The sequence below is a fragment of the Dama dama genome, chromosome 18, assembly GCF_033118175.1.
Source record: "Dama dama isolate Ldn47 chromosome 18, ASM3311817v1, whole genome shotgun sequence".
Taxonomy (NCBI): domain Eukaryota; kingdom Metazoa; phylum Chordata; class Mammalia; order Artiodactyla; family Cervidae; genus Dama; species Dama dama.
Window position 1 is genome coordinate 44,695,164 of NC_083698.1, and position 23,028 is coordinate 44,718,191.

At 46.2% G+C, this 23,028-nt stretch overlaps 1 protein-coding gene across 1 annotated transcript in view; it reads left to right on the forward strand.

The window, feature by feature from the left end:
• CDHR3 (cadherin related family member 3) overlaps window positions 1-23,028 on the forward strand; it is a 52,193-nt gene that overhangs the window by 9,917 nt on the left and 19,248 nt on the right. Inside the window, exons 3-7 of the mRNA XM_061166529.1 lie at window positions 73-170; window positions 10,995-11,089; window positions 11,837-11,941; window positions 17,151-17,299; window positions 18,051-18,240. Coding sequence (XP_061022512.1) covers window positions 73-170; window positions 10,995-11,089; window positions 11,837-11,941; window positions 17,151-17,299; window positions 18,051-18,240 — 637 coding nt within the window. The remainder of the gene's footprint in view (window positions 1-72; window positions 171-10,994; window positions 11,090-11,836; window positions 11,942-17,150; window positions 17,300-18,050; window positions 18,241-23,028) is intronic.

Below are 23,028 nucleotides of genomic sequence, written 5' to 3' on the forward strand. Positions count from 1 at the left end.
TCCTGGTTTTGGAATTCCTCCTTTGCTTTACCTAATAAAATATTTCTTATTCCCCTTTGGACACTGGTACAGGTCTAGATCTCTACATAGTGGAAGGAACAAAGCCCGGATTTGTTTACCAGATGGAGGCCTTCGATCCAGAAGACACAAGTCAAAACCTACCCCTCAGTGTAAGTTTCCTTATTAAATGGAAAAGCAGCTTTTCTGTATGGCCTTTGACGCAGGAACCCGGAGTCTCAGTGGGGCGGGCTAGGAGGTGGCAATGGGAGGAAAGTGCTGTCCACCTCCAGGCACAGAGCACTGGGGAGGCTGGAATGGGTGAGCGGTCTCTGGAGACAGACATCCCACATTGGATCTATGGTTCTGTGTGGTCTTGGACAAGTTCTTAACCTCTCTGACCTTCAATATCTCCATCTGTAAAATGGAAGAATAATAGAATAACACGTACCACAGTAAGGAGATTATTAGTATTAGATAATGCACGGAAAGTCACTTAGCCTGGTGTATTGAAATTGCTCAGCATTTTTAAATTCCAAGGTAATAAAAAAACAGCTATATTATTCTGAAAATAAACATGAAATGTATACCTCAAAGGCAGGCAATAACACTTCCTTTTCAAGGGATGAAGCTAAACTGCTTGAAGCCAGTTTTAAAAGAAAATTCTAAGGGTTCCCCAGGAATTCCAAAGTAAAGGAGGACTTCCACAAAGGAAAGCAGGAGACTGAGTCCTGATGCGTTGCCTCACTGCCTCACGGTTCAGTCTGAGACAGCTGATCTCTACCTTGGGGTCTGCCAATGGGGCTCTTCTAACCACTCACCCTCAGGCCAAGAGGCTTCTTAGTTTATTCCTGAGCAGGGATGCCTCAGCTCCCAGTTCTACCCACCAGCAGGGCCTTATGTACCCACTGCAGCCAGGCAACCCAGGCTGGAGAGGACAGAACCAACGCTAATGCCACCTGACTCACCTTGGAAAACCTGCCTTACCGAGAAGCGAATACTTGAAATATGACACCTGGGAAACTGGCAATACAAGGAGGCTGTTCTGCATTCACTGCATGATTTACAGCTTCAGCAAGACTACTTTCTCTAACAGGAAGAAGAGACCTTTGGGAATGAACTCCAGGTCCAACAGAATATGGTTCTACAGGGTTTGCAACAAAACTGTTTTAAGGTTATTAGTTTGTTATCATTAGAAGACAATCCTTTTGACAAGAAAACAACCAACCAACCCAATCATTCATCCTAGATTCTATTTGCATGAATAAGTGATTCATATTCAAATTCTTAATGGGTTCCTACTATATGTTAAGAGCAATATCAGGTGCTTTAATGTATACTTATTAATAACACATTTGTTATATAAGTTACAAATGTGTCTGAAAGTAACGGAAAATTTAACCACAGGGGTGAATATGGGATTAGTTTTCTGAAGAAGACCAGAGGCAGGCATGCAAGCAGTCCAGGGCTGGCATAGCTGCCACCCTTAGAAATCTGGGTTCTTCCTATTTTTCTGCTGTTCTATCCAGTGCATGCTGGCTTTGTTCTCCTTTTGTTCACCTCCTTATTACAGTATGGCTGCTGTACCTCCAGGCTTTACCTCTGAGTTCCAGGCAGGAAGAAAAAGAAAAAAAGAAAGCAGGAAGGGATACAGGGTAAACGGGGCAGGCCAACTTAATTTGTCCCCTTTTTTGGTGGAAAAACCAAGACTCTCCTGGAAACCCTACCCAGAGATCTTCTGCTTACTTCTCACCGGCCAGAACCATGTCCTATGCAACTGTTGCTTGGTAGTGACCAGGGAAAAGGGGATTTTTGTATAGAGATTACATCAGCAACCCAAAGCATAGTACCTCACTTTTACATTTGGTTCATCTCAATATTTAGCAAGAATCCACTATGTGTCAGGCTTCCTATTAGCTGCTCTGCAGACAAAGATGGATAAGATACATCTTTGTACCTCAAGAGGTTTATAGTCTAGGTGGGAGACATTCATGCACACAAGAAATAATGATAATTCAATAAAATTATTACTATAAAGTTTGTACAAGAGGCAGTGGGGGGCAGAGTGGAAGGAATCTCAGCTGTGAAAAAAAAGATTTATTTTTAAATCTCCATTTTTTAAAAATATATCTTCCCAAAATTAGGCAGAGGAACAAGGTCATGGCCCCCTCAAATGTATGTCCTAAGTCAGGTCATTACCCTTTTATAAGAAGGAAGGTAGCCAAGGTTGGGAGCAAATACAACAGGTGCATGCATGCTAAGTCACTTTAGCCGTGCCTGACTCTCTGTGACCCTATGAACTGTAGACCCCCAGGCTCCTCTGTCCTGGGATTCTTGAGGCAAGAATACTGGAGTAGGTTGCCATGGCCTCCTTCAGGGAATCTTCCCAACCCAGGGATCAAACCCACATCTCCTATATTATAGGTAGATTTTTTCTTTTTACCACTGAGCCACTGTGGAAGCCCAATACAATGAGTATTGCTCCCTTAAAAGAACATGTAATGCCATCCAAAGATTTCAGAGAGCAGTTGCAGGGGCTTAGAACCGGGTAGCTGCAACTGTGGCTTCTACAGTGAGTTTAGGCTTGTTTGGGGATGGGGCACTGCAGCAGAAATTGTTAATGAAGTATTTAACACCTGTGCTGGGGCTAACAGCTGCACGGAAAGTCACAGCCAGCCCGCAGGAGCAGTGAACACAATCTAAAAGGAAACTTTCTCAGACTAGCAAAAGGTAATAACAGTCTAGGAAGTAATACGCCGTGACCTTTGTATACAGACATTTTATTCTGGCCGCTTGAGGGTACTAAATGACATAGTTTGCTTCCTACAAGGAGAAAGGAGATGGGTTAATTTCCTATTGACCAAACCTGTGCTTCTCAACCTTGGCAGTAAATTGAAACCACCAGAGGAACTTTCAAAAGCACAAAGATCTGGGTCCCACCCCTGAGGAGTCTGATGTGACTGATCTTGGGTGTGGCCCCAGGCATCGGGTTTTCTAACCCTGATCCTCCACCCTGAGTGAGCTCTTGCAAACCCAGGGTTAAGAACTGCTGCTTTTTTTATTTTAATTGAAATATAGTTGATGTACAATAGTATATGTTACAGGTGTCCAATATAGTGAATCACAATTTTTAAAGGCTTTACTCCATTTAGAGGCATTATAAAATATCAGCTATATTCCCCATGTTGTACAATACATCCTTGTAGCTTATTTAATATCTAATATTGTACCTCTTAAGTCCCTCCCCCTATATTTCTACCCCCCCCCCCCCGCCACTTTCCTCTTTCCACTGGTAACCACTAGTTTGTTCTCTATATCTGTGAATCTGCTTCTTTTTTGTTATACTCACTAGTTTTTTGTATTTTTTCAATTCCACACATAAGTGACATCATCCAATATGAGTCTTTCTCTGTCTGACATATTTCACTGCTTTAAGATACTATTTCCCACACTTCCCAGGTCTCTCCCTTGGAGTTTTGGACTCTCTGGGTCTGGGATGGGCCTGGAAACCTGCATATTTGCCAGATACCTTGTGTGACTGGTCTGGTCAGAAAGGCTGGCAACAAGGAGTATTTCTCAGTGCTTCCAGCCCTACATGTGGACATACTTAGGATGCTTCAAAAAATGCAGATTCCCAGCCTCTGCTGGAATGCTGAATCGGAACACAAACTTCCCAGCTGATTTTGATGCCCTCTGCCCTTTGAGAACCACTGGCCTGAGTAAACAAGCACAGACGTAAAGAAAACACCAACGCATGTGCAGGAAGCCACCTGAGCTTGGTGTGTACCTTTCATCTTACCTGGTGGGTTCCAGGATCCAGCAGTCACCTTGCTGGTGGCAGCAACTAGAAGAGGAAGGATGAATAAAAAGCTAGTTCTAGTGCAGCTCCAGAACCCCCAACCCCAAGGGTAGATATTTACAACAAATCTCCACCCTTAGCCAACTTTAATAAAGTGAAACTGTGTCCGTCACAGACTCTGTAAAACTGAGGCTAATAGAAAAACCACTGCATTTGCTCCCCTCCTTTTATTTATTTGTTTTTAAAGTTTAAATTTATTTTTATTTTTAATTAATTTTGACTGGAGTAGAGTTGCTTTACAGTGTTGTGTTAGTTTCTATTGTTAAGCAAAATGAACCAGCTATACATACACATATATCCTCTCTTCTCTGGATTTCCTTCCCATTTAGGTCACCACAGCGTATTAAGAGTTCCCTGGGCGATACAGTAGGTTCTCACTAGGTACCCACTTTATATATAGTGTCAATAGTGTATATATGCCAATCCCAATTACTGAAGCGTTCTAACATCCACGCACATCAATCCCGGTCTCCCAATTCCTCCCACACCACCTCTCCCCCTTGGCATCCACACATTTACTCTCTACATCTGTATCTCTATTTCTGCTCTGCAAATCAGGCTTCCTGGGTGGCTCAGTGGTAAAGAATCCACCTGCCAATGCAGGAGATGCAAAAGATGTGGGTTTGATCCCTGGGTTGGGAAGATCCCCTGGAGGAGGAAATGGCAACCCACTCCAGAATTCTTGCCTGGATAATCTCATGGACAGAGGAGCCTGGCGGGCTACAATCCATAAAGTCGCAAAGAACTAGACACTAGTGAGCATGCACACACATACCATTTTTCTAAATTCCACATATATGCATTAATATATATTTGTTTTTCTCTTTCTGACTTCAGTCTGCATAATACTCTATAGTGAAGTGAAGTTGCTCAGTCATGTCTGACTCTGTGACCCCATGGACTGTAGCCTACCAGGCTTCTCCGTCCATGGGATTTTTCCAGACAAGAGTACTGCAGTGGGTTGCCATTTCCTTCTCCAGGGGATCTTCCTGATCCAGGGATTGAACCTGGGCCTCCCGCATTGTAGGTAGACGCTTTACCCTCTGAGCCACCAGGGAAGCCCTGTAACACTCTATAGGTGCATCCATATCTCTACAAATAACCCGATTTCGTTCCTTTTTATGGCTAAGTACCAGTCCACTGTACCACATCTTCTTTATCCTTTGTGTTATTCTTTGTTGATGGATGTTTAGCTTGCTTCCAGGTTCTGGCTATTGGAAATAGTGCTGAGTGAACATGGAGTGCTGAGTGAACGTGGAGTGCTGAGTGAACATGTTCCTGAGTGAACATGGAGGGGCATGCGTCTTTTTGAATTATGGTTTTCTCTGGGTATAGGCCTAGCAGTGGGGTTGCTGGGTCATATGGTGGTTCTTGCTCCCTCTGTTTTAAAGAAAGGTTTAAAGTATATGGTTGCACATTGTTTGGACCTGCACTGCCCAATAGAGCTGGACTGTCAGCCAGAAATGAGTGCTGTGTGTTTAAATGTTCTAGCAGCCCAATGAAAAAGGTGAAATAATACAAGTGAAATTCATTTTAGTGTAGTTGACCTCAATATATCCAAACTATTATCCTTTCAACATATAACCAACATAAAAATGATTCATATTTCACACCCTTCTTTCATAGTATGTCTTCACACTTGTGTATTTTACACTTACAGCTCATTTTCTTGGACCAGCCACAGTGCAAATGCTGTGTGATTACAGGTGCCCATGGTTGGTGGCTTCTGTGCTGGATGGTGTGGCTGACACCCAGTACTTGCTTCCCTGCCCATGCACCTTCTGTGTTGTGATGGGTGCAAGTGGAGCAGGCTCACAGGCAAGCATTAGAACACAAAGACATGCAGAATAGTCCCTATGTGGATAATTATATTCATTGGCATTTCTTCCTGCCCTTTCTCCACCTCCTGAAGGAGGCTCTATGGGCCCCACTCCCTCCCACCCAACTCCCACAGTCCCGCCCCCTGCTTCTTGGAAATGGCCACCGTGACTGCAGCAAAGCCTCCTCAGAGACTCAAAGAACGTTAATCAGTTTCACAGCTGGAGGCAAAGTGATCTAGTGCAGCAATTCCTCCATTAAGGGGCTTTCTCTTGGCCTTTCCATTAGGGAAGGACTTCTGCATAAAGTGAAATGTGCTTTGTCTTCACCAGGGCAGACAAAGGATGAATTCAAAAGAGCCATAACTTCGCTACCAGCTGGGCTACCGGGAGAGGCAACAGGGGAGGCAGTTCTCTCTCCGCTTCCATCTCGCTCATGGCTCTGAAAAGTGGTAGCAACTTTTGTCAGATGCCTGCTGGTCCCACTGGATGGGACTTTTAAGATGCCTTGAGCAGCATTCTATTTCCTGATGAGGGAAGGAACGGAGGCCCTTGCTGGGGCCAGGTAATGCCAGTGAGAACGAAGGGATCCCGCTCATCCCCTTCTACCCCGTTCTGGCAAATTGTCCTTGGTGTCCTGCCCCTTTCTTTCCTGAGTGATACTGCCCTTCCTGTTTCCCCAGGGATGTCCACCCCAACAGGTGCACACACACATACATCCCATTCACTGCCCCCCCCCCGCCCAGGCATCTGCCTAACTCAGAAGTCACCACTGGAAGTCTTTGCAAAATGCCTTACACCCCAGGTTCTTGTGAGACTGCTCAAGAAAGGAAAAAGCAGTGCTATTGGATAATTCCTACTCCAAATACACCACCACTGATGACTATTCATACATCAGGAGAGATACTTCCTTGAAGAGAAGGGGATTGTTGTCCTTATGATTAGTGAAGCCTGAATCAAAGAACAGGACCCAGGGCTGATTAGGGGAAAAGACTGACAGAAGAAAGGAAGGTTTGCAGCTTTCTCAGTAAAGGATGATATATCTATAGCATTTTGCATTTATACATGTGGCTCACCTTAAAAACAAATACTTGTCTACAACCCACCTAGCTCACCCTCATGATAATACATACACAAGCCGAGTCCAGCTGAGTTAAGGGCTTGAACTGGGGTTTTTATTTTATGATAGTTGTTCTTTTCTCCTAGGTACCCTTCCCTCCCACTTGCATCCCCCACCTCCTACCTCTGAGCTGGTTTGGGGAGGAAGGGTGAAAAGAGAGGAATGGGGCTTTTATAAAATATTCAGCTTGCACTGAAAAATAATTGGACTGTGATGTCATATTTACAACTTGCCCAGGCTCAGTAGGAAGATGCTGCTGTGTCTGGACCTTCTGGGTGGGTTTGGAGGCATGCTCTCAGTGGCTGGTGAAGTTACTGGCGCTCTTTGGACTTGGAAGGAATAAGGGTCCTGCTTTCCCTCTGGAAACCTGGCCCCTGGAAACTGCCTGCTGTGTTCCTATGAGCTGGGAGGCTGAATTCTTGTTGCATGATTCCACTGCAGGCCTGGAAGCAACCGAGGGCTGCAAACCAGCACAGGTTGAATCATTATTCACCCATGACGTCAACTGCAGCGGGGGAGCCAGCCCGGAGGTGGCGCATCCTCCCAGGGGAGCCTGACATTTCAGGAAACTGGGCCAGCTCTGTCACATCCTCCTTCCTCCTGGAACTGGTGGCACAATAAAGGATGAATGGGGCAGGAAACCCGCTCAACGTCCTCCACCCTGAAGCTCTGTGTCCATGAGCAAAATGCTGTTGCCAAGGGGCTGCAAATAGAGAAACCTGGGGTGGCAGTAAAGGAATATTCCCTGCAGGGAGGCTAGAGAGCTTGTCTGACAAGCATTTGTTCACCAAATTGATCTGATTACTCAGGACTTTTCTTAGCCAGTGCTGGAGCAGAGAGGGGCTGCCGCTGCTTTTCATTCTATTTAATTTCTGTTTTCCAAGAATGAATATCAAGGGAGCAGCTTTGATTAAACAAGCCTTTTAAAAGGGGAGAGAATGCCAGGTTTTACAGAAAGCTTTGCTGAGTCGCTGGCAAATGGCCACATGACACAATATTTTTAGTCTATGGATATCATCTCCTTTCTAAGTACAAAACTGCTATTCCCATTAACACAAGCTCGTAAGTTCAGGGATAAAGGAAATTAGCCTGGCTCTATAAGAAAAAAAAATCAGGATTCCAGGAAATCAGCCTCTTAATAAAAATTTAAAAGAAATTCCCCATGTTCTAATTCTCCAGCTCTCCACCTTTTCTGTCTGTTGCTGTTGATTTTTTTCTTCCTTGCTGAGACAGGAGGCATAACTGGAGATTTCATACCCCAGTCTAGCATTACCAAATCGAAACAGAATTTTTTTTTATAAAGGCTGGCAAGATTTTTGTGGTTGTTGTCCTTTTGTTTTGTCAGATTCTTTAAGGTGGGAATGCTGGTCTCAGATGGGAAAAGGCTAGAATAAAGTCCCAATAGTTAACCAGTATTTATTGAGCATCTACTAGGTGTTAGGCACAGGGATAGAGCAGTGAATAAAATGAAGCCCTTTCCCTCATGGATCCCACATTCTAATTGGACAGTAGTAGTTAACATACATGGAGGGCTTATCGCGGCTGGGCCCTGTTCTAGAACTTTACGTGATCACTCCATGGGGCATGCCTTAGTATTCCTCTTCGTTGCACAAGCTCTCACAGCTGGAAAATGGTAGAACCAAGATTCAGACTCAGCAGTCTGGCTCCAGTCTGGAGCCACAGCCACTTCATGACTCAACGGCTCCAACCTGTGACTCACATTCCAGACGGATCTAAGCGTCTTCTCTCTGTGTCCCATCATATCCTACATTCATCTCTCCTAGAGCACCTGGCCCAAATCTTCTTTGTATGTTCCTTTGGTTGACCATCATCTTCAGCAGAGTAGGGCTGTCTGTCATCTCCGCATCCCAAGACTTCAACTGTCTGGAAAACAACCAGATTTGGGGACCTGTCTCCTAGAGCATTTTAAAACACATGCGAAAAGGCCAACTGATTCAGGTGCATATACTAAATGCCTTATCAGGCTCTGAACCCTACCATTCCAGCACCTTCAACTTGGACCTCTGATACGTGGATATGTGAGGATCCTCCACAGGAAAGGCTCTGCTCACAGAGCCAGAACTGCTCCACATGTTGCCAGCTGCAGGCCCCGCCAGTCAATCAGTGGGGGGCTTGGGATAAGCATCACATCTTTGAGTGCTGCCAAGATGTTCATACAGTTTGGAGAGGGAATGTGGTGGGAGCTGGGAGAAGGGCAGTCCTTGGCATTGCCCGAATATTTCCTCTTAACAATGGGTTGGAAGCACTTAAGTAACCAGCAAGGAAGACCATAAAACAAGCCGTTACAGTAGAATGTTGTATCATCATTAACCAACCAGGCTGTAAAATAAGACAAGAATATGGGCAAATGCTCAAGTTCTAAATAAAAAGAACAAAATATTATGATTTTGGTTAGAACATCATCTCAATTTGTTTTGGAGAGTGTATGTTTACATAGAGAAGAACAGAAGGCTATTCATGAAAATGATGAGATTTTATAGGTGATTAATATTTTCTTTTTTAAACTTTTCTGTCTTTCCCAATTTTTGTGTTAAAAATATGTTCATTACAGCTAGAAAATGTTATTAAATAATAAATGGAAAGTAAGCACTTAAAAAATGATTTTAAAATCTTATATTGGCCCCAAAGGAGAGCTTTCATCTCTTTTCTGTGCATTCTCTCTTCTCTACGGGGAGCTCAGCTGTGATCACAGCACAGCAAATCACTGGGTTGGAAAGCTTGTCTAGCGTTTCCTTTGATTCTAGACTTCAGGGGCTGGGACTCTGGTCGCAAAACCTCCACTTCTGATCTGATCAGGGATCATCTCTCATCCTAGTTGCAAATAATGACAGCTTCTACTCTTAAAGCCCTTTGGAATAAATGGCTATAAATATGCAAGCCTCACATGTTGCTGCAGCCCTCTTCATTATACAGTGTGCTTTTGATTTAATCCTCACCATAACATGTGTTGGTGGTCCCATCCCTAAAGTACAGGCAAGGAATGGAATTGTCCCAGGTCCTGAGGTGAGATCCAGAACTTGGACTCAGCTCTTCTGATCCAGGGCCTTCTCCCACTTCTTGATTCCATCATGGGAGCAAGGAAGGGACTCCATGATCCTGATGAGCACCCATGGATGGACGGGGTGGGCCTCCTACGGGCTGGCTCTTAGTAGGACGAACAAATAAGCCTGTGTCACTATCAGAGCAAGTGGTGCTGGGCAGGGGGCCCTCAAGAGAGCTGGGCTGAGCACTGGGAACCAAGGAGGACAGGCTCTCAACTCCCCAACTTGTACAAAGACTTGACCAGTTGCCACAGCCCTGTGATCGAATGTTAAAGAGTCCAAGCTAGCTTCCAACTTGGACACCAGTACCTGCTAAGGTTATTTTCTCTCCCACTTGTTTCTTGTCTTTTCCCTGCCATCATTTCAATGAACAATGCTTGTGAACATTTTTGTACCACATCATGTCCCAAGTTCTTTTAAGGGAAGAGACTGAATCATATTTGCTTTGTTATTGTTGTTCAGTTGCTAAGTCATGTCTGACTCTTTGTAACCCCATGGATTGCAGAATGCCAGGCCCCCCTGTCCTCCACTATCTCCCGGAATCTGCTCAAATTCAGGTCCATTGACTAGGTGATGCTATCTAACCATCTCATTCTCTGCTGTCCCCTCTTCTCCTTTTGCCTGCAGTCTTTCCCAGCATCAAGGTTTTTTCCAATGAATCAGTTCTTCACATCAGGTAGCCAAACTATTGGAGCTTCAGCATCAGTCTTTCCAATGAATATTAGGGTTGATTTCCTTTAGGATTGTCCTATTTCCTAATACATGGGAGCTGTGTTGAAATAGTGTTGGTTAAAGCCAAGACATTGAATCAAAGCTAGAAGTGAGAATATGGTGGTGAGGATAAGGATGCTGGACTCAGAAGCAGGGGGCTGTTTATGTGCATTTTCTGTAATTGAAGTAGGATCCAGTAACCAGCTTCTCAGCGCACTGCCGATCAGGGTCAAAGGCTCAGACCAACTGATCCAGAGTTTTCTTGAATCACGAACCATTAAGCCAGAGAACTGCCCATTTGGACCTTCATCCTGTTGCATCAAAAAGGTTCCACGGGCCATGAATATAAAATGGGAAGTGAACAACCTCACTTCCTGGGGAAAGCTGCATAGGTGTGCTTAGTTATACTTTTTCCCTTGTTTTTTTAGTATCTCCTGATTTCCCCTTCAAAGAATTTCAGAATGTCTGCTAATGGGACCCTCTTCTCCACAACAGAATTTGACTTTGAAGCAGGACACAGCAGGTAGCCGTTGCCAATGACCTTACTTGAAGTACCTTTTATCTGAGGGTCCAAGAGCAGGCCTGGTGCAGCCAGGGAGGCCCTGAGTGTTTTGTGGCCTTGCTGCCAGGTTCAGAGGGTAGTGAGCTCCAAAGAGGGATTGGGATCAAGGCCATTATCCAGAAGGCCTCCTTCCCTGTCCAAAACCCTCCTCTCTGGACCACAGGGATGAAGGTGTGGGAGAGGGCCCCTGGGGCATCTGGAGGATTGCCTTGGATGCCCTTCTGGCTCCAGGGAGACAGCCATTGGAGCTGTCCACGGACATTAGAGCAAAACGGTGGAGGCAAGCAGGCCTCTGAGGAAGGAGGTGAGGAGAGGCCAGGGTTCAAGGATAAAAACACAGAGGTCTTGGGGTCAACCATGTTTGGCTCTGGGCTCTGCACCAGGTGTGAAAAGCAGGTCTAGTTACTTAATCTGCAGCAGCCTTGGTTTCCTTACGTAGGTGTACTAGGCACTTTGCTGGGATGTCGTTGGGAAGGATGAGGACAGAGTATGCAATGTGGCGACCGTGAGATGGTGGCCATGGATAATAACTAAAGGATGAGAAATGGAAGGGTCTTAGAGATGAGGAAAGAAGATCTAACTCTGCAGGGGCATATGGAGAAGGGGTGGCCAGAAAGGGGAAAGACACTTTCCCCACTCTCTCCACCTCATTTGTGGAGGTGTCAGCAAAGCTTGACTCCCTCCCTGACTTGGGCTATTTCCTGACAGTTATCATCTCATCGTGGAAGTGAGAGATAGTCAAGGACTCAGAGCATCCACGGAGCTGCACGTGAATATCGTGAACATCAATGATGAGATCCCACGCTTCACCAGGTAGGCCTCGGGGCATGGGGAGGGGTCTCAAGTGGCCAAGTCTCTTCAGACTCATTCCATCCCAGGGGGAGGGCTGCCCCTCGCTCCGCTGGGAGGAGAGGTAAGAGGCTCCTGACCATCAGGGTACTTTACCTGGGCCTCTGGACTTCCTCCTTCCATCTCAGCTCCCCCTGCCTCCACAGACACGTGCACCATGGGATTCTGGGTATGCTGGGGAGGAGGTGGGGGCCACACACCTTGGCCTTGTGCAAGGCCTGCCAATGGGCACATGTAGAAGGTAAATATGAGGTACTCATAGGATAAAGCACTCACCGTTAGTAACAGCACAATCCTAGAGAATGTCATCAGTCCACTTTCCCTCCTCTTGGAATATCATTGTCTCTGACTGAAGGAAGGGCTGTTTTGATGATGCCTAAGGGATCTGCTCACTGCTGGGTGCTCTGAGTTTCTTCCTGCTGTGATGGGTCCAGGACCTGTGTCTGGCAGCTACTCCATCCAGTTGACATGAGGAATGAATCTGGTGGAGACACCCTGTGGGAGTGTGCCCGGCAGTAGTGTAGGCACAAAAGGGAGACCAGAGCCTGTCACCCATAGGAGGATTTAGGAGAGGGAGGTGGGATTCTGAGCTAGCATATGACTCTGCAAACAGCCTGACTTCCTGGTTACGAAATTCTGCCTGCCCCAGTTTCTGAGCCAGGCTCAAAAACCACCATAAGGAAACTGGCAAAATGCCCTGCCTCAGTTCACTGTATTCATGGAATAAATTCAGCTCAGGAGATCCCACCAACAAAAAGTCACTGGGCCCCAGAACTATGTAGAATGCTTGCAAAGTATTCTGAGATTGAGGTATTAAAGCCACTCACAGGCTGATTGAGTGCCTTTTGGCAAAACACACCACAGTTGTGAAACTTCTGGATATTATCACAGTCTATAGCCCAGATGCTGGGTGTCAATGTGAAGGGAACAGCAGCAGAGATACTCCCATGAAATACTTCCCATCCATGCCTGTTGCCAGGTTAAGCTCAGAAGGATGACTCAGTACATTCCTGCTGACAGGCTCCTGCAGGAGCGCAGTACGGGCAGCTTATAAATAGTTGTGACATCCCAGCCTGGATTCGGTCTCAAGTGTTGGCCAACATGGCAAGGCGGATTCATCAGTGATCCCCAGAGGAAGGTGATGTTGGTGGGGCTGGAGCTGACCTCTCCTACTGTGAGGTAGGAAAGCAGACTATCAAGTTCACCCATGGGGCAGAACTTATAGGCCATCTGATTTAAACTATATCTTTCAAAATAAAGCAGTTCACCTCTTCAGAAAGAGAACATGACCTTGGCTATTTGTTGAGGCCCCCAGAGATGGCTCTGGCACTCTAGCTCTCACTTTCAGTTTGAGAGATGAACCTGTTAGGCTCCATCCCAGACAGGAAACATGAACTATGTGACTGTCTAAACATTTTTTTGAAAAAATAGGCGACTTTCTTTCAGAGTATTCCCCTGGATGTTGGTAGGGATGGGTCTGCAAGAGCTTGTGATCTAGAAGGACTGGGGGGAGGGTGACTGCTCAGTTAGTGCCAACCTAGTCCCTCAGCCATCTCCTCCTTCAACAGGTTTGCTCAGTTTCAAACTAGATACTGACTTTGAGGGTTTCCTGGTTTCCTGGTTCCCTTGAACCATGATACTTCTTTTCCCCCAAATCAGTGCTAGGACTAAACATTTGTTGTTGTTCAGTTGCTCAGTCATGTCTGACTCTTTGTGACTCCATGGACTGTAGCACACCAGGCTTCCCTGTCCTTCACTGTTACCCTGAGTTTGCTCAAACTCATGTCCATTCAGTTGATGATGCCATCCAATCATCTCGTCCTTTGCAGCCCCCTTCTCCTCCTACCCTCAATCTTTCCCAGCATCAGGGTCTTTTCCAATGAGTCAGCTCTTCACCTTAGGTGGTGAAAGTGTTGGAGCTTCAGCTTCAGCAGCAGTCCTTCCAATGAATGTTCAGGGTTCAGTTCCTTTAGGATTGACTGGTTGGATCTCCTTGCTGTCCAAGGGACTTTCAAGAGTCTTCTTCAGCACCACAGTTCAAAGGCATCAATTCTCTGGTGCTGAGCCTTCTTTATGGTCCAACTCTCATATCCATTCATGACTACTGGAAACTTGGGACTAAACATAAGTTATTTAGTTTAGTATTAACACAATTAATTCCTCAAATGGACTTGAGTAGACTGAGGTTGAGTATGAAGTAGAAATCCAAAATGTGGAAGCAACTCTCCTCTCTTGACTATTTGTTAAGGTTCTGCAATGAACACAATCAATGCAAGTACTATTTCTGTTGTTGAAGATGTCTCACCATTGTATTCCTGGATGGTGACAAATGTCTCAGTGTTTCCTGGACTCGCGACATGAACTCCAGGATGCTGCCATTATGAAAGCTGGGCAGCTGAGTATAAGAGTACCTGACTTACATTCACCGTCTACATCGCAGGCAGAGTGCTCTATATTTTTGCAGAGATCCTTGTTTTCGAGTCGGGCAGGGTGGTCTTGCACAGTCCGTTTCAACCTCATGCCAGATAGTGTAGACACACTTCAGAGGCTTAACAGACACCATCTCAGGTCATCCCAGATTCACAGCCTTTCCCCTGAGTGTGGCCATGGGCCCAGGCTCTGGTGAGCCAGCATAATAGAAGAGTATGGGGAGTGGTAATATCAGAGCTTCCCCTGTTGGGGAACTGCCCGGGTCCTGGTTTTAGCGCATTTGAACAGATCTCTACTGTGGTCTCAGGGTGACACTTCTAAGTTAAGTGATATTTTATACACACTTGGGCCTTGGATCCTCAAGCCAAATAAACCACAGATTTTACCTTCTGCCAGGCTCAATATCAAGTCAGCCAAGGAAAGGATGTTATATCTGGGTAATTGATACTTCACCAATAGCCTAATCAGTCCTCCTCATGGGACCTGAGTTCCTGGAGCACCCAGCATGGCCTAGATAAGCCCACAGAACAGGGTCTTAAGCAGCTGCACTCCTGACATGTCAAGAAGGATACTTTCTGTGGTGGGGCTGTCCTGGGCATCACAGGTTGTTTAGCAGCATCCCTAGTCTCTACTCACTACATGCCACTAGAAGCCTGCTCCTCTAGGTGTGACAAACAACAGAATCACCTGCGGCTGAGAACCACTGTCTTAGAAAAAAAAAAAAAAAAGGAGGTTGGGAGGAAGGGGATTTCTCTCCTAAGGTGTCTTCTGTCTGTTCTATGAGAGGCTGGGAACCTGTAGCTTTTACCTCTAGTGATCCCTTACAATGCGTCCGTTCTAAGTCACTTCAGTTGTGTCCAATTCTTTGCAACCCTATGGACTGTAGCCTGCCAGGCTCCTCTTTCCATGGGATTCTCCAGCAAGAATGCTGGAGTGGCTTGCCATGCCCTCCTCCAGGGGATCTTCCTGACCCAGGGATTGAACCCACGACCCTTATGTCTCCTGCACTGGCAGGCAGGTTCTTTACCCCTAGCACCACCTGGGAAGCCCAGTTCCTTACACAGGTGGTCTTTCTCAAACTTTAAAGTGCATACACATTCCCTGGGCATCTTTGAAAATGTGGATCCTAGTTCATTGGTCTGGAGGGGTTGGAGGTCTGTTTATAGACGCTGCATCCTCAGGAAGCTGGTTAGAAAGGAAGGGACCACATTTGGGGTAGCAAGGGTGAGGCTGTGAAGGTAGCATGGTTGTCTTAGCGACCTCTTTGTTGGAAGTTAACAGAACCCCCTCAATGTAGCATCCCCCCCCAAAAAATCCAACATGTTAGAAACAGGGGCTCTCACACAGTGGAATAAGGACTTAGTGCAGCCTGAGAAGCCAGAGCCAAATCCCTCTCCCCTCTGTCTCTGCTGTTGGTTCCTGCCACCCCTGCTTCCATGGCCACACCAACTTTGTCCATCCCTGGACCCCAGTGGGTGGCACAGTTTCCTGAAGAATGAGCTGTGTCCAGCCAATAAATGGGGTAGCTTCTGTGGGACCACCAGTGGTGAGAGGTCCAGAGCCCTGGGGTGGCCTCTTGGCCTGAACAAGATTACTGTCCCCCAACAGTGGAGTGAGCCTTCAGGGGGTCACCCCACAAGTGAGGGCAGGCCCAGGATCCGGGGAGAAGCCTGGCCAGGGAGGGCCTGCCTCTGACTCCCCCAGAAGTCCCTTCCCTTTTCTCCTCCCTCTGGCCCTGCAGATGATGGCACGAAACCACAGAGGCATTCTGAGCTCATGAAATGAATTCAATCCTTTAGATACGGGCTATAGTATTCCCCTCTTAAAGAAGCTCCCGCGTGGGAAAACCCAAATTTAGGAGACCGGGAAATTAGAGATGACTATTTGCCCCACAGAAGTGATTTTCCCTCCACAAAAGGACTTTCTGCAGAGTTATTTTAAACAATAAGCCTCCCTTGGTACATGCAAAATTACTCAATTACCAAGTCGTGCAGTTAAAACTTCAAACCTATCTGTCTTGTTGCAAGGCAATGGAAGTCTGAGGAAGGTGGGTAAGTTGGTAATTTGGGGTTACCTTGTAAGAAGTCATCCTTGGAGGGCAGTGTGCTGACCTTGGCTTCTGGCGAGGGGCTCATTTCTCCCTTCAGAGAACTGACCTCATGGTTAACACAACTTGGACAAGCATACATGTTCTGCGCATGAATTCTGCCTCCTCAGCGTAAAAAAAAAACCAAAAAGAACTAAAAAGTGAGCAGAGGCACTAGAACAGAGAATGTTCACAATTTATTGTGAACCTCTAGCAGCAGCTATGGGATGGGTGTCAGGAAACCATAGCTCTTCATATTGTGTCCAGAGGGATTTTCAAAAGAATTTAGAGGCCTTCTGCACACATATTGGGAGAAGAGAAGATAGCTGGACAGGCCAACGATCCTTATTTTAAAAGACGTGAATGCTGAGACTGATCTGAAATGGCATCAGGCCTGCGTGGAGGCAGGGACCGAAGCCGATATAAATTGTTGCCGTCACAGCGTGATGACTTCTTTGCATCCACAGGGACATGATCTTTGGAAACACAAAAGGCAGTCACCCCTCTTTTCAGCTGCTGAGTTCTCCCTCCCAAACAACGTTGATGCAATTCCAACAGCTCAGCGCTATATTTAGCTTGAACCAAAATACCCACCTCCCAGACTCCACCCTCCTGTGCCTCTGAAAATTAGCTGTGTCTGCTGAAATTCTGTTCCAGCCTGACACACACGTACACGATTCCCGAGGAGCTGAGTCCAGGAATCATCGTGGCCCATATCACAGCGGAGGACCCTGATGATAAAGGTTTTACCTACTTCCTTCTCTACAGCATCACTACTGTCAACAGCTATTTCATGATCAATCAGTGTAAGTCAAACACATACATCCTTGTGCATTCTTTAATTCAGCCATTTGGCTTGTTTTACAAATATTTTCTCTTTTGGTCTGGGGCATGCCTTGAAATTTATAGACTACTGTAAGTTACTGGAGTAATAAGTATATTTTTTTGGCTGCACCTCATGGCTTGCTGGGTCTTAGTTCCCTGACCAGGGATTGAACCCAGGCCCTCAGCAGTGAAAGCACAGAGCCCTAACGACTGGGCCAGCAAGGAATTTCCTATAATAGGTGTACTAAGAGCAGCTGACCTAGGGGTTGGGGTCACTGAATGGGGTCCTGTGTGACAGCTGAATCACTACTCCCCCTTTGAGGCAGGTGGGTGTCTAGGGGCAAATGAGTTCACTATCGTGAGGGTACCCTGAAGCCTCCTAAACAGAGAACCCAGACCAGCACTGTCCAAAAGAAACAGAATAGAAGCCAGATTTGTAATTTTAAAGTCTCTAGAGGCCACAAAAAGTAGAAACAGGTGAAATTCATTTTAATAAGGCATTTTATTTAACCCTGAAGCCTCCTAAACAGAGAACCCAGACCAATCAATGTCCAAGACAGGAACTTACATGAGTGTTTTTTGTTTTTGTTTTTTGTATGTGTATAGAGGATATTCTCTTTGTAAGCCAGTCCTCATATCAGAACGTTCTTTTCCAATTTACTCCAAGTCTTCATCTGTCTCTGACTCTTCATTTCTCTCCAGAGAGCCATGTTCTGACCTTTGCTTTCTCAGTGACTGGGACCATCCAAGTGGCGCGCAGGATAGACCGAGATGCAGGTGAATTAAGACAAAATCCCATCATATCTCTGGAGGTTCTGGTGAAGGATAGACCCTCCGGGGGTCAAGAGAATCGCAAGCAGATAACCTTCATTGTGGAAGACATTAATGACAACCCCTCGACATGCACCAAGCTCACCTTCAGGTATTTGCCTTCTGAGACATGTACAGACACGTCACCCCTTTTAGGGGCCCTTGGCTCCTCTGCTATAGTCTGGCGGGGACTGAAGGATCATGGGCACTGGAGACATGCTCAGTAAAATAAGTTGATTTGAACTGTCTCTTTTGGTAAGAGATTTTCCTTCCTCATCATTTTTTCTTCCTTCTTCCATTTTCTTTCTTCTTTGTATCTCCCTTCTCCATTTCCTTACTCTGTTAAAAAATATTTTTAATTTGCTTTCCTCTACAACATGTTCATCTTTGTTGGGGACAGGTCCACAGGACTTGTCAGACCCTCTCTGGACTGTGCCTTTTCTTTATTTATTCGGACTCATGGCAAGACCGTACTGTGGGTTAGCGGTTATAATAGATAATTCAGACTTAGGACCAGTAGCCAGGAGCTCCCAGAGAAGCACGCCATCGGTAATATGAATAAATCAAACCAAGTATTTACTTAAAACAAAGCATCTAATTCGCTTTACACAACTTAATTGCCTGTAAACAAAAGGCAGCAGAGAAGAGGGGAAAGGCAGATGCAAGTGGGATACAAGTTCTTTTGGATATTTTGACCTGTTTTTTGTCTCACAATCTACTCACCATTATTTTAAAATAAAGTCCCTTGTGATTTTGGGTTAATATGCCTTTTGGAAAACAGTACCGTCTTTCTGGGCAGCAGAGAATGAGATGGTTAGATAGCATCACCGACTCAATGGACATGAACTTGGGCAAACTCCAAGAGATAGTGAGGGGCAGGGAGGCCTGGCGTTCTGTAGGCCATGGGGTTGCAAAGAGTCAGACACGACTGAGCAACTGAACAACAGCGGCAACAACTGTCTTTCCACTATTTTGTCTAAATACCACAAGATGAGTAGCTTCCCAGATTAGCTTCATCTCTGCTTTCTTAATAGAAAGTCTCCCATTCCTTGGGAGTCTGAAGGTAGTCCCTCCTGGAGTTGGGAGGGCCGTGACCCTTGCTGAGGGAGTGTCCTGTGTCTGGAGCAAGGCTGAACACCAAAGATGGTCTCCCTTTCAGATGTCCCCATTGAGAGAATCTCACTCTGACTTTATGTACGACTGGTTTTGAGGTTCACGTTTAAGCTCTAGGTGACTTTGGACACAGTCCCAATACTTAGTGTGGTTGTGCAAAGGACAAAGGACCCTGGACAAAGACTGTCTCGGGTAAGCAATAGAAATACAAACTCCTGTATTATGCTTCTCAATGTTCCCCTATTTTCCTCATTGGTATGCCCAGCATAATGCTAAGAATCAAGTGGCTTTGAGTCTGATATCAAAACAGTTAAACCCTGTTCTGGACTCTATTTGCCTCTTCAAATCCAGCCTTCCCCACCCTACTCTGTTTACCAGGTGGCTGACTTCCATGGATATCAACTGCTCCCTTGCCTTGCAGCTTCCAGTTGGCTCATGGGAAGCCCTGGAATGAGGGGGGAGATAGAAGTCAGGGTATTTATCCTCCAGATTCCTCCCGTTGGTTAGCTCAGTGAGCCCCTTCACCTCCTGAAGGCCTCCGATCCTATAAGGCAGCCCCCTGCACACAGCACTTTCTGTCCCTGGTTCTGGTTTTAGGAACTACTCCCTCTGGCTGCTCCCAGCCTAGGAGTGGAAAGGGAGGTCCATTCTTCCTAGCCTGAGATACCGCACCATCCTTTGAGGTTTTCATGTACCCTGTGTACACACTGTAACAGTTCCTTTACTAAACCTCCCAGAATTATCCTAATTTGCCATCTGCTTCTTGCTGAGGTTCCTATCAAATCAATCCTATCCTATCATAGCCTTGAACATGTGATAAGTTCCTATCCCAACCCCAACCGCAGAATGTTTGGTGGGTGGGAACAGTTGTCTTGGATAGTTAGGACTGGACTTCCACACCATTTTCTACATAAATCAAACCCACCTCTGTTAAGAGAAGTATGGTCCCTGGAACGCAGTAGAGATGATCCATAAACTTTACACTCTCACTTTCTTTGTGAATATAAATCTATGCTAGGGCTACTGGGTAGCTCCAGTGCATATTGGGAAATTCTCTTCCTCATGCCCTGCTCTTCTAGACCCTCCTGCTTTCTCCTTTGTTCTCCTGCCCAGAGAGATGGGGGAAGATGGTTGAAGAGTAAGAACTCTGATTATCAATGACTGGAGAGGCTGTGCTACCTCCAATCTTCCTGGTCAATTTTCTCCCCTCAATGCATTTCTGATAATTGTGTCCTGTGGCTTCCTGCAGTACAGAGTCCCCTGATGTGTGAGATGGCAGTTTGCAGACTGCATTCCATATTAGCTGGTAAAAATCACATTTTGAATATCCTAGACTGTCCAGACAAGCCCATGCAGAGTCCTCCTCTTGATAATCTTCTCTCCAAATGAGCCTTGAAGGTCAACACCAGCCAGGAACTGAGCTAACTGTATTTTTTACTAAAGGTAACTCCAAACAAGGTTCCAGGAGTTTCCAGTGGGCATAACCTGCAGTCTCTCCTCGAAAGCTAGAGCATGAGGAGGGCCAACAAAAGGGCTCCTTCTTCTGCCATCCTGGAAGTTGAAGTTTTTACTCCCAAAGCCCAGCCTCATTTGCACACTTCAGGGACTGGGAAACCCTGGCCCGCATCACCCACCATCCTCCCATGCTTGGCATCTTCTCCATTCCCATCACACCAGAGTGGAAAAACACCATCAGATCAAAATTGAACCAAACGACAGATCCAGTGTTGCCACAGGCTCTGACAGCCTCACCCCTAAATGTGCATTCCTTCTTCAGGGATCTTGGCATGGACCCTGCAGTGGAGTTTGGGAACTCAGGTAGAAGAGGGTGGGAGGGTGCCAAGCTGCCCAGTGGATCCAAAGAGGCAGGTGGCTTTGTGCTGTGTTTCCCGCCACCCCCGTGGGTCTGGGCAGCCTAGAGATAGAAACAGCCCCTGCGGCTTTCCCAGGCTGGTGATGAATGAGCCCATGGCCCCGATGGAGGCATCAAAGGCGCCGTGACAGCCCCACTCTGGTTGTAAATTGTCAGGCGCTTGGCTGAAAGCGCTTGGCAAGCTGTTTGTGAGCCGTAGGCGGAGGAGGTCGACGACTCATAAGGCGGCTGGGCCTGTCACCTCTGCGTGGGGAAGGAACCGTGGTCAGATGACTGGGAGTGAGGGCAGCCTGCCTTTGAGGCAGGGAGTGATGAATGAGGGGGAGTGGTGTTCCAAGTCATGAGTTTAGGGGAAAAATACCAAGTGGCAGGGGAGAATGAAAAGAACATGCCAAGTGGCCATAAGCAACTGAATGTGAAGGCCTTTTTTGGAGGGTGTGAAATGTCTGGCTTCAGGACCTGAGAGTCTTTGCATGATTGCAACCTCCTGGCTTCTGCAGACTTGTAATCAGAGCTCATATTCCTGAACCCTTTGGGGCCTGGAGGGTCACTGATGGAACCTAAAGTAAAATGTACTGTGACTCTTTACACCGACAATAGAGGATGCTGCCTAGATGTATCAGCTTTCTGGGATAGGTCTTGAAACTACTCTGAACCAGTCATTCTTCATCTGTAAAATGGGTACAAGAATACAAACCTCTTGGTGATGAGAGATTAAGAGACAGAGTTTTTAAAGTCTGGTAGGATGCATAGAGTTAGTATTTAACAGACAGTATCTGTTCTAAGCATCCAGGACATCAAACAATCAAGATAGGAGCAGAGATGCTGGGACTCCTATCTGGATGAGACACAGAGGCGATCTTTGCCCATAGTGGCATCATGGAAATGTAGTTACACCTGCGAGAAAGACCACTTTCCCGGAAGCAAACCCAGTTATCTTCAGCAGCCTAAGACCATCCATGCCGTCACCCTTGGCTCCATGTTTGCTGAGCCCATTTTAGCTGCCACGAAGAGCTAACGTTGAAGGTAGAAAGCAGCATAATTTGGTGAAGAGAGAAGTGATAGTACAGAGGATTAGAGAATTTAACACGTGCTGATGCTCTGAGAACAAGATGCCAAGACAGGATTAAAGGCTCAAGGCTTTTATTAGTGGAAATGCCTATGGGAGAAGATGGTGACAGAGCTAGGCTAGGCTGCAAGAGCCATCAGATCATGATGCAAGTCTGACCTGAGTAAAGGAACGAGGGAGGATGCGTGGGTGAGAATGTTCTAGTCAGCTATGCAGTCCATGAACTTGGCTAGGGCAATGGGGAGTCCTGGAGCCAAAGTCAGCTGTCACAGGACAGGAATGAGTCTGTCTTAGTATCTCTGTCCTGCCCTGTCATTGGCACATGACCTCACTGCAAATCCAGCAATGGGTTTCAGAGCCCGGCAGCTAGGATCTGTGGTTCATTATGTTCCCTCAGCTGAAGGTCTTCCAGGCACATTCTCATAACAGCCACAATATATTTTTGTAAGAAATTCTGCCCAAGGCAAAACATGATTGTGGTAGGTACAGAAAAAAGAAAAAAAGAAAAGGAAAAAGAAACAGCACTTATACAAATTCCTCTCTGCCTATACACAGGCTGTTTTGCATTGTGATTTTGCCATCCTTCCCACTGAGAGATGGGTATCTCCTTCTACTCCTTGAATCTGGACTTAACCAGGTGAATTGCTTTGGCCATCAGAGTATTCACAAACATGGCATGGCAGGTGCTTGAAAAGTGTGTACGCATTGGGACTTGCCCTCTCTTGCAACTTTTGGAAGTAGCACTTCCTGAGATCTCCATGAGAAGAGCCCAGCCTAGCCTCCTGGAGAATGAGAGACAATACAATGCAGAGACCACCCACCTTCCCACCAGAGGTGTGAGTGAG